Source organism: Dendropsophus ebraccatus, chromosome 2 (assembly GCF_027789765.1).
Source record: "Dendropsophus ebraccatus isolate aDenEbr1 chromosome 2, aDenEbr1.pat, whole genome shotgun sequence".
NCBI classification, from domain to species: domain Eukaryota; kingdom Metazoa; phylum Chordata; class Amphibia; order Anura; family Hylidae; genus Dendropsophus; species Dendropsophus ebraccatus.
Genome location: NC_091455.1, coordinates 44,783,613 through 44,797,069, shown reverse-complemented (window position 1 = coordinate 44,797,069; position 13,457 = coordinate 44,783,613). Strand labels below are relative to the sequence as shown.

General features: G+C 40.6%; 1 protein-coding gene across 3 annotated transcripts in view; it reads left to right on the top strand.

Moving 5' to 3' along the window:
* The window catches only part of ZFHX4 (zinc finger homeobox 4), a 157,345-nt gene that overhangs the window by 124,247 nt on the left and 19,641 nt on the right, over positions 1-13,457 (top strand). For all 3 annotated transcript variants that reach the window (XM_069957450.1, XM_069957448.1, XM_069957449.1), the window contains exon 5: positions 10,953-11,069. In XM_069957450.1, coding sequence (XP_069813551.1) covers positions 10,953-11,069 — 117 coding nt within the window. The remainder of the gene's footprint in view (positions 1-10,952; positions 11,070-13,457) is intronic.

Here is a 13,457-nt window from a genome sequence, read left to right as displayed (position 1 = left end):
AATGCACAAGGCACAATAGAAGCCAATGTAATTTATTTTCCCGTTTAATAAATCTGGGGCTTATGTTATCAGGCTGGAAGTTAGGACTTTGATAAATAACACAATCACTATAATTCAACCCTATGTAAAATTTTTTGGGGGAAAACACTACAAGTAATGAGGAATATTTATCACGGTTTATTTCACAGCCAAGCAAGCAGTGCTGGTGGAGGGCAACATGGTGGCGTAAAGCAGATGTTTGCTGTTTTTTTTTGGGGGGGGGGGCTTTGAGAGTCTGGATATTTTTTTTGCTTTACTGTACAAAAAATGAGCATTAATATTCTATCTGTTTGCTCACAAACCTACAAGGCATCAAAAGTCATAGACGTTCTTCTGTATGTTGCGGGATGGATGCATAGAGTGTATGCATCCATTTCTTTTTTTCCTCCTGAGGGTTGTGAGGTCAGATAAACAGAGACAAGATAGGATAGGGAAGAGTGATTAAAAAATAAAAAATCCCCATATATATATCAGTATCATCTACAAAGATGCCATGTTTTCTGTCTTCACCGCTATCAATATCGTAGTAGTATAAACCCCCCCATGCATGGATAGGATATACTAAATAAAGCAGCACAGGCTTACACATACAGCAATTATTCGTAAAGGTAAAATACAAAGGGATGGCCCCAGCACCCAGCAATTAAATCTTATTCTATTTACCTCCTGGGACCGGGGTGCAGTATATTTCAACAGGCATATTGGTATTGCACACCATCAAAGATTTATACACTGAAATACACATCCCTATAATGAAACCTGTATATTACGGCAGAGTCTGTGAGCTAGATAGAGGTAGCATTTAATATGATGGAGGGGGGGGTGGTGGAGGCTTGATTGCAGTTGGAGGGGCTTTGTCTGCATTGTCTTTGAAATATAATGTGTCACTCTGACCCAGCTGTATACTGCAGAGTATTGCATCATTTTTCATGTCAAATGTCTGTCATGCCTGATTTTTTTTCTATCATCTCGCGAACAGTCAAAGGACTTTAGGCTCAAAAATAGCTTATGCATAGGGCTTGTTACAAATCACCCATATTGCTATTGCTATGTCACTATTAAATGTTTTTTTACACCTCGAGCACAGAGCAGTCATAATATTTTCTATAAATACAGCTATAGGATAGAAGCAGCCGCCTTACACCAGGGTCTCGCCGCTGCTTCTAGGCGCAGTTCGACACATGGCAAATTATTTTGCATAGGAAAATTGGGAAAATCTTGTGATAAACATGATACAATCTTTCCCTGGCTTCCACGTGCCGTCTGTTAATATTTCATGCTGCAAACTACAACAGCCTTATAATGTAATCATATAGAGGCTGAAATTATATTTCCCAGCACTTACATGGAGGGGCAATATTTCCCCCAGGGCTGTAAAGGGATTTGAAACTGGTAAATTTAAGAATGAATTATTTTTAATTTCGACCTGGAGAAAAACACAGGCGCACATTCACGAGTCCAACGCGAACGGGAGTAGATATGGGAAATAACCACGGCCTTAACAAGATCCTATACATAGGATGTTATTGTATTATATATAGGTTGTTACAACCGCTTACTTTAAGTGCCATGACATTATTCAGCCCCCCCCCATTGAAAAGCGGATTTGAAGATGACGTCCGTATTCTCCTTTTGTTGGAAGAATTATATGTTGCATATTGTTAGCTCGCCACGACATGACTAGTTTTCTACGTGATTTTACAATTGACTGTATGTAAGTGATACAGCAGCCATTTTATTTGCCTTCAAAAGAACAAAGGGTCTCGAGGAACCATTGTCACTACAATGTCGAAAGCAAGAGGATATGGATGATGGAATGCTATTAAGGATTGCATTAACATAACACAGTATATCAGACAATATAATTGACTCCCGCTATATTGTAGCGCCTATTTCCGATATAAAGTGTCTCTTTCTGTTAAAGCATAAAGGAGGAGAAAAGGGGCTTATGGCTAGTCTCACTGCAGTGAACCATCTGAGGTTTAAGGGCCACGGGGGTAAAGACAGCAAAGAAGACCTCCCTAAGACAATATATAATAGCTACCTTGTTCATGTTTCTTAACGCTGCTCTCTAGAAAACAAGAAGGAGGGGCTGAGCAGAGAGCAGGCATTCACAACACATTCAATAACCCTTTATCAGTGCTAAACCTCCAATACATTTAAACACAAAATCCATACGTTCAATGAGACTAACTGCCAAACCAATAGAAATAATGGCTGAACAGGATGCACTGAACAATGGAGAGGCCGAAAGCCAAAACTACAAGAAAGATAAGGCGCTGGTAAAAAACGTAGGAAGTTTTATAAATATTACTGGCTGTAGAAAGAGGGAATTTAGGGGAAAGGGAAAAAATCTCAAAAAAGTTATTTTTGTAACCACAAATACAATCCTTACTATTCTACGAGAACACTAAGCAGAAATGGTCAGGGGGATAGTAAAGTCTGGAGGCAATGGGCTACCTTGACTCTATGCGCACAACCAAATGTTACTCTTCTCTTTGTTTTGTTTCTTGTATGATAATGAATATAAAACGCTGTCATTGACCATACAATGTCACCCTGACAAAGAGGGATGTTCTGCACAATGTACACAAAAGAGAGGGCCAATACTCAATTGTCCCGTGAGCTCTTCATAAGATCTCATGCATCTATACTTGATAGATCACTTGTAGACCAGATGGGTTCCTTTGCAGAAATACATGTCACACTTTACAATTAACCTACAGCATCGTTCATGTTCTTTCATGGAACAATGAAAATCTATAGATTTTAGGTTTTTTTGTTTTGTTTTTTTCTTATTGAGAGACAAATTAATGGCAGTCAAAGGCCTAATATAACTTTGGCACATGAAAAATAGTCACCACATTGGTGGAGCTGCGGAAGTGTAGGAGTGACTCTCTTATACACGACTATGTGACGTGTTTCATTGATTTCAATGTTAACTATACAAAGGTTGAGGCTTGGGCTGTTTAGAAGAAAGTGTTGAGTAAAGGAATGATTCTTGGGTGTACAAGTCTGCTAGAGTATACTGAAGACAGTGGAGATCCATTGATATCATAGGACAACTACCATATTTTGCGACATAAAAGACGACCCCCACAGTTTCCAGTTAAAATATAGAGTTTGGGATATACTCGCCGTATAAGACTTCCCCTCTTTCAATGCACACCAAATAAAATTAATTGAAAAAAATCAGACAGCAGTGGGATCCGAGAGGCAGAGAAGGAGATACAGTTACACCAGTAGGATACAAGGGCGGCTACAGGGGCGAGAGAGGTGTGTTTTTTGGGGCACAGCGCCACTCACCTGTATCTTATTTTTCCATACCCTCGATGCCTGCAGTTTGTTCTGCCCTTCATATGGTGGCCACAGATTTTCCAGTATGGTTTAAAAGTTTTTCAGCAACCGACCTATAAGACGACACCTGGCGTATAAGACGGCCCCGAACTTTTGAGACGATTTTCCTTGGTTAAAAAGTAGTCTTATACACAGGAACATACAGTACTCATTTCCTGAGATATCAGTGATCAGTTATGCAATTCTATAAGCTAATTCTGTTGACACCCAACTTTGTTGCCACAACCTATATAATCAATCTATCTTTGAAGGATTAAATTAATGTAGAGTTAAAGGTTTGTCCATAGAAACAGATTTATTGTTGGGTGCAAAAAATCAAATAAACAATACTTACCTCCCTGAGACCCTGACAATGCTATCCCAATGCTGACCTGATCACTGCAGATCTCTACTTCTTGATGCCATCTTACAGAAAATGCCTGGTCAGCCCATCATTTGCCGAGGTGGGTTGATGCTGTGGCTAGTGACTGGCTGAATAGATATTTCTTGTGTGTCAAGATGGCAGCAAAATGTGGAGATCAGGGGGACCCAGTGAGAGTCAGATTGATAGTGTCGGGGTCCAGGGAGGTAAGTAATGCCAATATCTAGTTGTATTCTGTCTCTCCTTTTACAAATAAAAAAATTCCTACTGGGCAACCCTGTTGGTTGATATAATGATAACATACTCATTCTATTGAAAAAAACAAGTACCTTTTTTCAGTTTTTATTAGAAACATGATTTTTAGTAGCAATTCCTAAAAGGATTCCAGCATTTATGGGGTGAAATAGCTAATCAGCTGTTAGGTTTCATGCAGGCAATCATAATGTACATCTGTTTAAAATCTAAGGGCTTGTAAAATTTCTGAAATTAAGTAAAAAGAAAAAAAAAATCTTGTGATGGGAGGAGGTGGAGGGGAGAATTCTGAACAAGAAACAGAGTTTGCAGTCCTGGGGATATGTTACCTTAGAGATAACCAAGAACAGAACTTGTCACCATATCAAAGGATTCCCAAAGTAAGAAAACATGCAAATATTACATTAAAGTGGTCAATACATTTCATTTCTATTGATTTGTCCAAATGTATGCATTCAATATTCCCCTTCGCAATTAAAATGCAAGTAAATTTACTGACTTGAATAGATGGAGAATAAGCCCAAGAATGCAATGTATTAGCAGGATTAAATTAGAAACCATTAATTACCCAAGCATCCACAGGGAAGACTAGGTCATGAGAAAGTAAAACATTCAACAGTCAGGCACTAGATATTTTCTTGAGAAATACATGAAGCTACTATATTCATCCTTTATTTATCCTCAAGGTTAAAGAACAAGGAATTGTACACATGAATACAAGGGACTAGTGAACATAGGATGAGGGAAACTTACAAGCTGCTCACTCGTTCCATATGTCTTGTCCTCCTGCCACTTGTGATGCCCTTATTGTTCAACTTGCCCTTATCTGTAGATGGAGTATTGTTTCTTTTTAAGGGGCTGAAGGAAAGAAAGTATGGCACATGACTATGTTGGACAGTCATACCTGGCCTGTAACGAAAGACTGGTGGGTTGCTACTGGGGCATGTGTGCATAATTGGGGATCCAGCTTGGGTTGCAGGGGACATATCAGTATTGTAAACTTACCTGAGCGGAACGTCCCAGGATGTTGCTAAAACACTGACAGTGTCAAAGAGCGGATGGGCCATGATCTGGTACCTGCAGGGGAGTGGAACAGGTAAGTATATGTCAAGGACGTGGCCACGACCTGTACCACGTGCTGTGGCCACCCTGTCTCCTCTTATGCTGACACTGAGGCAGACGCAATTGATTAACTACAGTAAGCACTTCCCTATAAATTCCTGCCCCTGTTCTGACCCCATTGTTGGAGCCTCTGCATGCTAACCCTTAGCCTGCAGAACCAGGTTCCTGCTCATGACTAGTGCCCTAGTACCAGCTGCGGTTCTGTCTGCCTTTCTGCCTACGTGTCTACAGCTGCACCTCACCCACTGAAAACAGCAAGCTAGGGGTAGTGACCTGATGGTCGCCTCCCGCAGCAAGTCCTACCCACCTTCTGGTGGGCTCTGGTGAAGACCAGGGGCTCCTTAGACTTCACTCCCTGTTACAGCTTTCGCCATTGCTAGCGGTGGTTCAGCGGATCCACAACTCCTGCAGTTACAGTATACATTACTGACATGTCACCCGCAGCCCTGGCAGGATGCCCATACTATGCTGGAAACCCTTCTAAAAGGTTGAAGAAAGACCATCAACTTCAACCTGTTACCCATTTGTGCTGATCCAGAGGATAGTTAGTAATGGTTAGTGAAAATCCAATATGTCTACCATTATCTCATTCCACTACCAAACACTGATGTCCATCACAAATATGATGATCATCTAATGTTCTCCTGAAAATAATATAATTCCCTAACGCAGAGATGGGGAACCTTCGGCCCTCCAGCTGTTGCAAAACTACAATTCCCATCATGCCTGGACAGCCAAAGCAAAGCATTAGCAGTCCAGGCATGATGGAAATTGTAGTTTTGCAATAGATGGAGAGCCGGAGGTTCCCCATCTCTGCCCTAACATTACTATCACTCACATGGTGCACAGGGGTCGAAGGCATTATGCTTTTCTATCAACAGTGGAACTAAGACACTAAACCTAAAGGCTACGTTCACACAGAGCAAAAGGGGCGGATTACGCGAGGAAATATTTCCGCCTGAAATCAACTGACGCTGAATTCCGAGCAGAATATAAGCAGAATGTAAGCAGAATCCCTGCGTATTCAGCTAGCAAAGTGTTCAGCTCGTAATCAGCTCTTGACAAATTCAGCGCGGAATACTCGAGGAATCCGCGCTGAATCCGCATGCATTCAGCGCTGAAATTCAGCGAGTATTTGGTGAGTAAACTAGACTATACCAGAACATATACTAGAATCCTCCTCCCCCCCCCTTTTCCCCATTTCCGCGCTGATTCAGCGAGTAATTTCCGCTTGTATTACGCTTGTATTCCGCGCTGAATACGCGCGTATTCAGCGCTGAAACAGAAAATCAGAGCCCCATTGATTTGTATAGGCTTCCGCTAGCGGAAGAATGAACATGTTCATTCTTCTGGCGGAAAGCGGATTAGTTCAGTGCGGAAATTCCACTGTGTGAACTGCAGAGCAGAATTTCCATTCAACACAATGGAAATTAGCTCTGCACCTATTTTAACGGCTGAAATTTCAGCACTGATTCAGCGCCGAAATTCAGCTGCTTTTGCTCAGTGGGAACGAGCCCAAAAGCTAGCCTTTCACATTAGATAAAAGTTAGCCGAAGTTAATTTAGCAGGACAGTCTGAGTGTCGTTCATGTATATGGGCATCCCAACTCTCATGTACTGGATTTCGACATGGCCGACCTTCTTGTTCTCGTGGAGAAGGAGGCATCTGCTAGCAGCAATCTTCCCTCTGGCCATTTAGAAATTTGTGGCCATATTTACTCCACTCAAGCGGTATTGCAGCCTATCATCCATAGACAATGAACATACAGTACAATTGCTTCATTCCATTCCAAGACTTGGACCCCATTCTCAAGATCATGGGCATTCCAAAGGTCAGACCCCCCCACCCCCCATACACACATACCACCACCACAATTGGACACATCCCTTATACTGTGATAAGTGCTATAAGCTTTAAGAGCCCTTTAAGTCTCAACAACAACCATGAAACAAAAATTGCAGACAACTTTATGTTAATTATAATGCAATCTATCACTTCTGAAAGGAAGACTTGATAGCACAGCTGTAGTGAAGTAATGAGTAGCAGTAATGTCAATGTTATTACACAGCAAACTTAAACTTGAAAGAATTTTTCATATGAAGGAAATTTAAATCTTGAAGGCGTTATGAGTGGTGACTGCGCTTTACTAACTTAACATAAAATGACCACAGTGACAGTCGGTGTCAAAAATGGTGACATGATAAATATGTTTAATAAAGAAGATATGGAGAAGATTTGTATTCTACTGATCAGTGTCAGGATTTATAAATATCTGTCTGCTATGCACTGTACATGTCTATGAGGATCCTTCATCAAAGGCGCATTCTGCAGGAAATAAAATTCAATATATTGCCCTTTTTTTTCCCCTGCATGAAATGAGTTGTATTAAAAGTAATTTTGACAGCAGTAGTTTTTATCCTACAAAAACACAGAATGTGCCTATGAATATTCACTCTATAGATCAGATGGTGGAAATGTTAATAACATGTGTATCCAGGGGTCTGCACATCAAAGGGGACCTTAAATATTTAGGTAAAATAAAACCAGGTGCTAACAAAACCGTAATGCAAACAGATTGCTTATTAAGCCCGGTCATGATAGTTAATTCATTGAGAGCATTCCAAAAGTGGACATGTGCAAACATTTTGGGGCATGAAAAACTGCAGCTCGGTATAGAATGTGTAATGAGAACCTTCAAAAAAACAATATGTAAAATATCTTGTTTATTCCAAGCCCCTATTCATGTTTCCTTGTTGACGCATTGGCTATTATGTCATTCCGTTATGAATCATGCAACATTCTTGCCTGCTTAGAAACAATCTATCACAATGAAAAGCTGACCCAGAGAGCTTGCAATTGAATTGTTGATCTCTGGAGCACAATGGAATAAAGTGTTTTGCCCTAGGTCACCGAAAGCTGCCACTGGTCTTGAACCAAGGTCTTCAATTTCAAGGACCATTGGCTTAACCAAGGCTACACCGCCTATTTCCAGTTAATCCTTTCGGTGCTGGCAGGGAATGTACCCACACACCCAAAGAGAACTCGGGCTTAGGGATACCACAAACCCTGAAGAAGACACTTTTATCTCTTTGCCATAGACATTGACTAATTTGAACATAAGGATCTTCTAGGGTAGATTCATCCTACAGTCAGCAACAAACAAGAAAAGAGAGATATTGCGCTGCCATATTTTGCTGCCCTGAAGGGTTAGCGAGTTCAATGGGAATAGATATTGTGAGCGAAAACGTTTAATTTAAATAATAATCAGCATCCATTTTATGCTTTTTTTTTACTTTTTTAACATTTTTATTATTTTTGCTTGTGATTAAAAAATATACAAAGCCTTTGTGACCCTCTGGAGTCTACCTGTAATAAACAGCTCTCACCTTGCAAGCCATAAAACAGGCCTGCAGCTCTTGAACATTAGAGCTAATTGCCTTTCTACATCAAAGGGAATAAAAGAGGATAGAGAAAAAAAAAATCTGAAAAAGGGGGGGAGGGGGGACCTTGGTAAAGGGGGCTACTTCACCTTGAAAGGTTATATGTTTGTGGTTTGGTGAAGCTTTATGAAGTTATAGCCTAAAAACTGCTGTTTGCGATTAAGTTGATGGGGAAAGTCTATCCCGCAATCTCTCCCTGCTGCTGACACTGAGTCTTTGTTCACGTCGAGATTTCTCAAACTCTTGCCAGGGTCACTTTGAGGTCAGACACTATGATGATGTATAGAAGAACATGTCTGGGAATTTCTCTCACACTTAAAACACATACCAGAAAAGCAAAAAAGACGGAGAGCACCCTGCAAAAACTGTCTGATGAGACCCAGATGATAAGATTTTCTTTATTTCTATTATAATTTGCTTTTTTTTTTTTTTATCTTCCATGTGTGCTGCTTTCCTGGCACGCCATGTTTTATTAATACGCGCCACAATAGTCTTAAAAATTTCATGTCCCCTGAAGATAAGGACAGTCAGGAGCTCTTTGACACTTCTCCAGCCTTAGGGAATGGGTCAGTAAATCTCGAAGAAAAAAAAAAACAATAGCTCCTCTCCAAGAAAGACACAAAAAAAAGGGATTGCCAAGGGCTGCCCCCGGCCCCAGGGCCTGACACTGGATGTGTGTCTCATGTGTGTGCACTTGGCATTAACACAGCCCAATCCAGTCATGATCACAGGCTCACAGCAGACCAAACCGTGCCCCCTACCACCTTAATAAATACAGCGTCACTTCCAACTGTGATGAGGATGCCTGCCGTGTTTGATTAGCAATCAACACTGGAAGAATAAAGGGCTGGAACAGTAAGAACTGTTTTCTTCACCCCCCTGTAATGGTAATCTGTGAATACACATATACATAAATTATCCCAAAGCAAAGCCTTTCATTTGAACCGAGATTTGTAAAGTAGCAGGCAATCACTATTAACAAACCCCCTTCTTCCTGCGAGATGGAAAACAATGGTTTTGTGGGTCATTTCCCCCTTACTGCATCGCTTGCTCATGTTTATTACATGTTGTTGGATTTTTTTTTTCTGTTTATTTTGCTGCCCCCCCTTTACGAAGGACGTTTGTCTCTTTTTTTTTTTTCCTTCTTCTTCTAAATCTTCCATTGTACTCAGCTGCTGCATATGTTAGACAAGATCTCATTCAGCTGTCAGAACATTATTAATAAAAGATGTGGCATGGAGAAGTCCACTCTATCTGCTTTCAATCACCCTCGAATTTTCACAATGAAAATTTGATGCAGTAGGTAATTTAACGTTAATGCAAGGAAGAGGGAGGGGGGGCAGTGAAGGGTTAATCACGAACCTAAATTGTAGGCATGTATATATCTATGTATGCCTGTGTATTATAGATGCTGCTAGCAAATGCCTGACCTTTTCCCTTCCTGAGGTTAATTTATATGGTTGTTAAAGATTTTATGAAATTGAGCAGCCTGGCGCTTTGAAACACAGTTTACATTCGCCTCCTAATTTATGTAATTTTTACCTGAGCTGAGAAATATGATTTTTATTTTTGTACAGCAATGAAAACAGCATGAAGTGCAGTGGGGAGTTGCAGGCCTGGTTATCTGGCATTACTCAGATTGCTAAAAATTCATTAAAATGTGACATCAGCACAGTGAGAGACAAATGATCACAGGATGAAAAGGAACAGTGGGTCTTTCATGGATTAGTGCTACACAGCCCCAGCATAGAGGCTAACTGCATAAACAGATTAATCCACCAGCAGCATAGCTAAGATTTACAGAATAATTAAATAGGGTTGAGTTACTGTGAAGATTTCTATGTAATCTGGCTGGTGTGAACATAGAAGTGAGGTGAGCGCGATGCAGATTTCTCGAGATGATCCTTCACTGTATCAAATAACCTTTGCAATTCCCCTTGTGGTAAAACAATAAAAACACTGTAGCTATTCAATTATTAATTGCAAGCCCTGCTTTAAAAAAAAAAAAAAAAAAGACTCGAGAAGAATAGCTTCTCATTGTTTTCTTAGAAAATCTCCTCCATTGCTCTTTTCCCTCTAACATAGGTCCTTTTGGGTTTGTCCTCCTTAACATCATCTTTCGCCTTTGTTGCAATGTTGCAGGGCCAACAAAAAATTATTATTCGTGTTATTCAAAGCATATTGCTGTGGCAGCAAAAAAATAAATAAAACGGGGGAAAAAAAAACATATATTATCCAATCAATGGAAGTGTAGAGTCACGCCTGGACACTACATATTCCCATTTGTAGTATTTGCCTAGGTGCTGTTTACCCTTATAGGATGAGACGCCATTGCGAGAAAACGGTATCTAACGTGCACCTTATGCTTTATTATTTTACAGAAGAGCAAGCCGAGGAAGTGGAAGAAACTCCGAAAATTACAGCGGTAGCCCCAACCGAGGAGAAAGGCACAAATGAGAAAGACAGCAGCAGTGAGGGCAAGACATTAAAGGATTCAGGTAAGATTGAATGTTTTCCCTCCTCCTTGGATCCTTTGAGATCCCCAGGTCTGCAGGCTCATCCAGCACTGAAGGCTTCTTTTTTTTTTTTTTTGTACTGATCTTCAATTTTAACTGTCTGGACATTCCTGCTCCTATTCATTGCTTGTGCATTTTGCATGTGATTCCTATCAGTAGCCTCACACTGACCTATTTTTAATCATAACCATCTGACAGGATAGATGCGGATAAGTTGAGGAATATTACAGGACGACCAGTGAGATTATTTTTTAATCAAATCAGTTTGTGTGCTTGTAATTTTTTAAGCGCCTTTCATTAATCTTAGCTGTACTTGTGATTCCTCTGATGACATATTAATTTTTCATAAGCGTAGGATTAGATACCACTTGATTTTTTTTTTTCTCTTCTCCTCCTAGCAATCAAATATCTATCCTTGTAACTGAAAGAATGAAATTTTTTATTTTTGACTTTTCACTCTTAAAGGGGCCGGGTGATTTTTCGCTGCCAGGTAGCTGAGTCTATCTTCTCGTTTTATCCGTGTTTGTTTGGCAGCACAAGACAGAATCGCGAACACGATTTTGTAGAGGACCTTTACGAAATGACTTTTGAAGACTGAATGTCTAAAAACATATACCTGATGTAGCATGTTGTTGTTGTTTGCGTGCAATATATCAGGGGCATCTTTTCATCTTTATGTTTTGTAAGGGGCGAACATTTGGCAGATAACTTTTTTAGAAGAGAAGTCAATAGGGTGAAGTATATATAAATGGTTGCCAGTTTGGCTAAAAAGTGCACCCTATCACTTAGGGCCCAGTCATATAGCGACCCCACACAGTAAATGAGACTCAATCTCCTAGAGTCTTCGCAGGGATTAAGCATTGGGAGGAGAGGGCTGCACGAACAATCGCTTGATCAGTGATGCGGCCTTTTGCTGCCATAAGCTGCCCATTTCTATAACATAGGGAGATGTGCAATAATCAGCCACTGATTTTTTCACAAGTTAAAATGATCCAATCAATCGTCAAACCAATGTAATATAGGTGTCAATTTCAGCACAATCACTAGTGGCCTGAACTGATTGTTCCATAGATCCATATGAGTTTGCCTATTTGGGTCAGTAGACTCAAAGTTGGGTCAGGACTAGCATGCTCGAGTCCGATCTTTCGGCATTTGAATACTGGTGGCTGAAGAAGTTGGAGGCAGCCCTAAGGCTGCCTGAAAAACATGCATACAACCATAGGATGTATCCGTGTTTTTCAGGACTCTATAAGGCCATATCCAACTTCTTCATTCACCGGTATTCAAATGCCGAAAGATCGGACTCAAGCATGCTTGAGTTGCCCTCAGGACTTGAAAAATTTGATCAAGTGCAATTTAACCTTATACTTAAAGAGTCACTGTCGTATTTTTTTTTTTTGCAGAAATCAATAGTCCAGGCGATTTTAAGAAACTTTGTAATTGGGTTTATTAGCCAAATCTGCCATTATCTGCATGTAAAAAGCCTTTTCCCAGGTCCCCCCCTCCTTCCTCTTTTTCATCCACTCTGAAAAATCTGAAAATTGTGACTTGTTGCAGGAGTCGTTCCCTGTCTGCTCTAGGGAGAGTGGAGGGGGGAGGAGGAAGGAGGGAGTTAGCCGGCAGCAGAAAGCAGATAACAGAGGATTACAGGCACGGAGCTGGGTGACAGCTGTAATCCGAGCTCAGACAGGTCACTGGTGACTGTCACAGGAGATATCCCGTGAGGGATTTGTAGATTAACTCTTTGTTGTCCTGTTTTGGTCTTTTTTTTAGCTCTCTCCATAGGAGAACAATGAAGACAGGGGGGAGAGCTTCAAACTGCTTTTTCATGATAAAAATGCATTTTTCGGATAATAAACCCAATTACAAAGTTTCTTAAAATCGCCTGGACTATTGATTTCAGCAAAAAAAAATTTCACGACAGTGACACTTTAAGTTATCTAAACCTGCTGACTTTGGGGGGGGGGGGTATAGCTGACTCTCTAAGGTTTATAGCGACCTCATTATCGGGCTCCTCACCACAACTCTCACCAGGAGATGATCGTGAAGAGGAACATCAGGCTTGTTGGTGCCATGCCACGTATGTTAGGAGAGAGAACTGTTGGCCACACAAAGTTATTGAAAGTGTATGCCCAATTTAAAGTGTACCTGTCACCAAAGAAAACTTTTGATATGTGCACCTCTCTCTTTGTTCTGTGTCTATTTGAGCAAGACGGCCCCATAGACTTGTGGCTGTCTTGTTCACATGACACAGAGGAGGAAGGAAAGCATTCAGAGGCTCCTTCTAGACCCCTGACTGATAAAAACGTTTGATTTGTCTCTATACCAAGTTTATTTTTGGGTGACAGTGCTTGGTTAGTACATTGGATA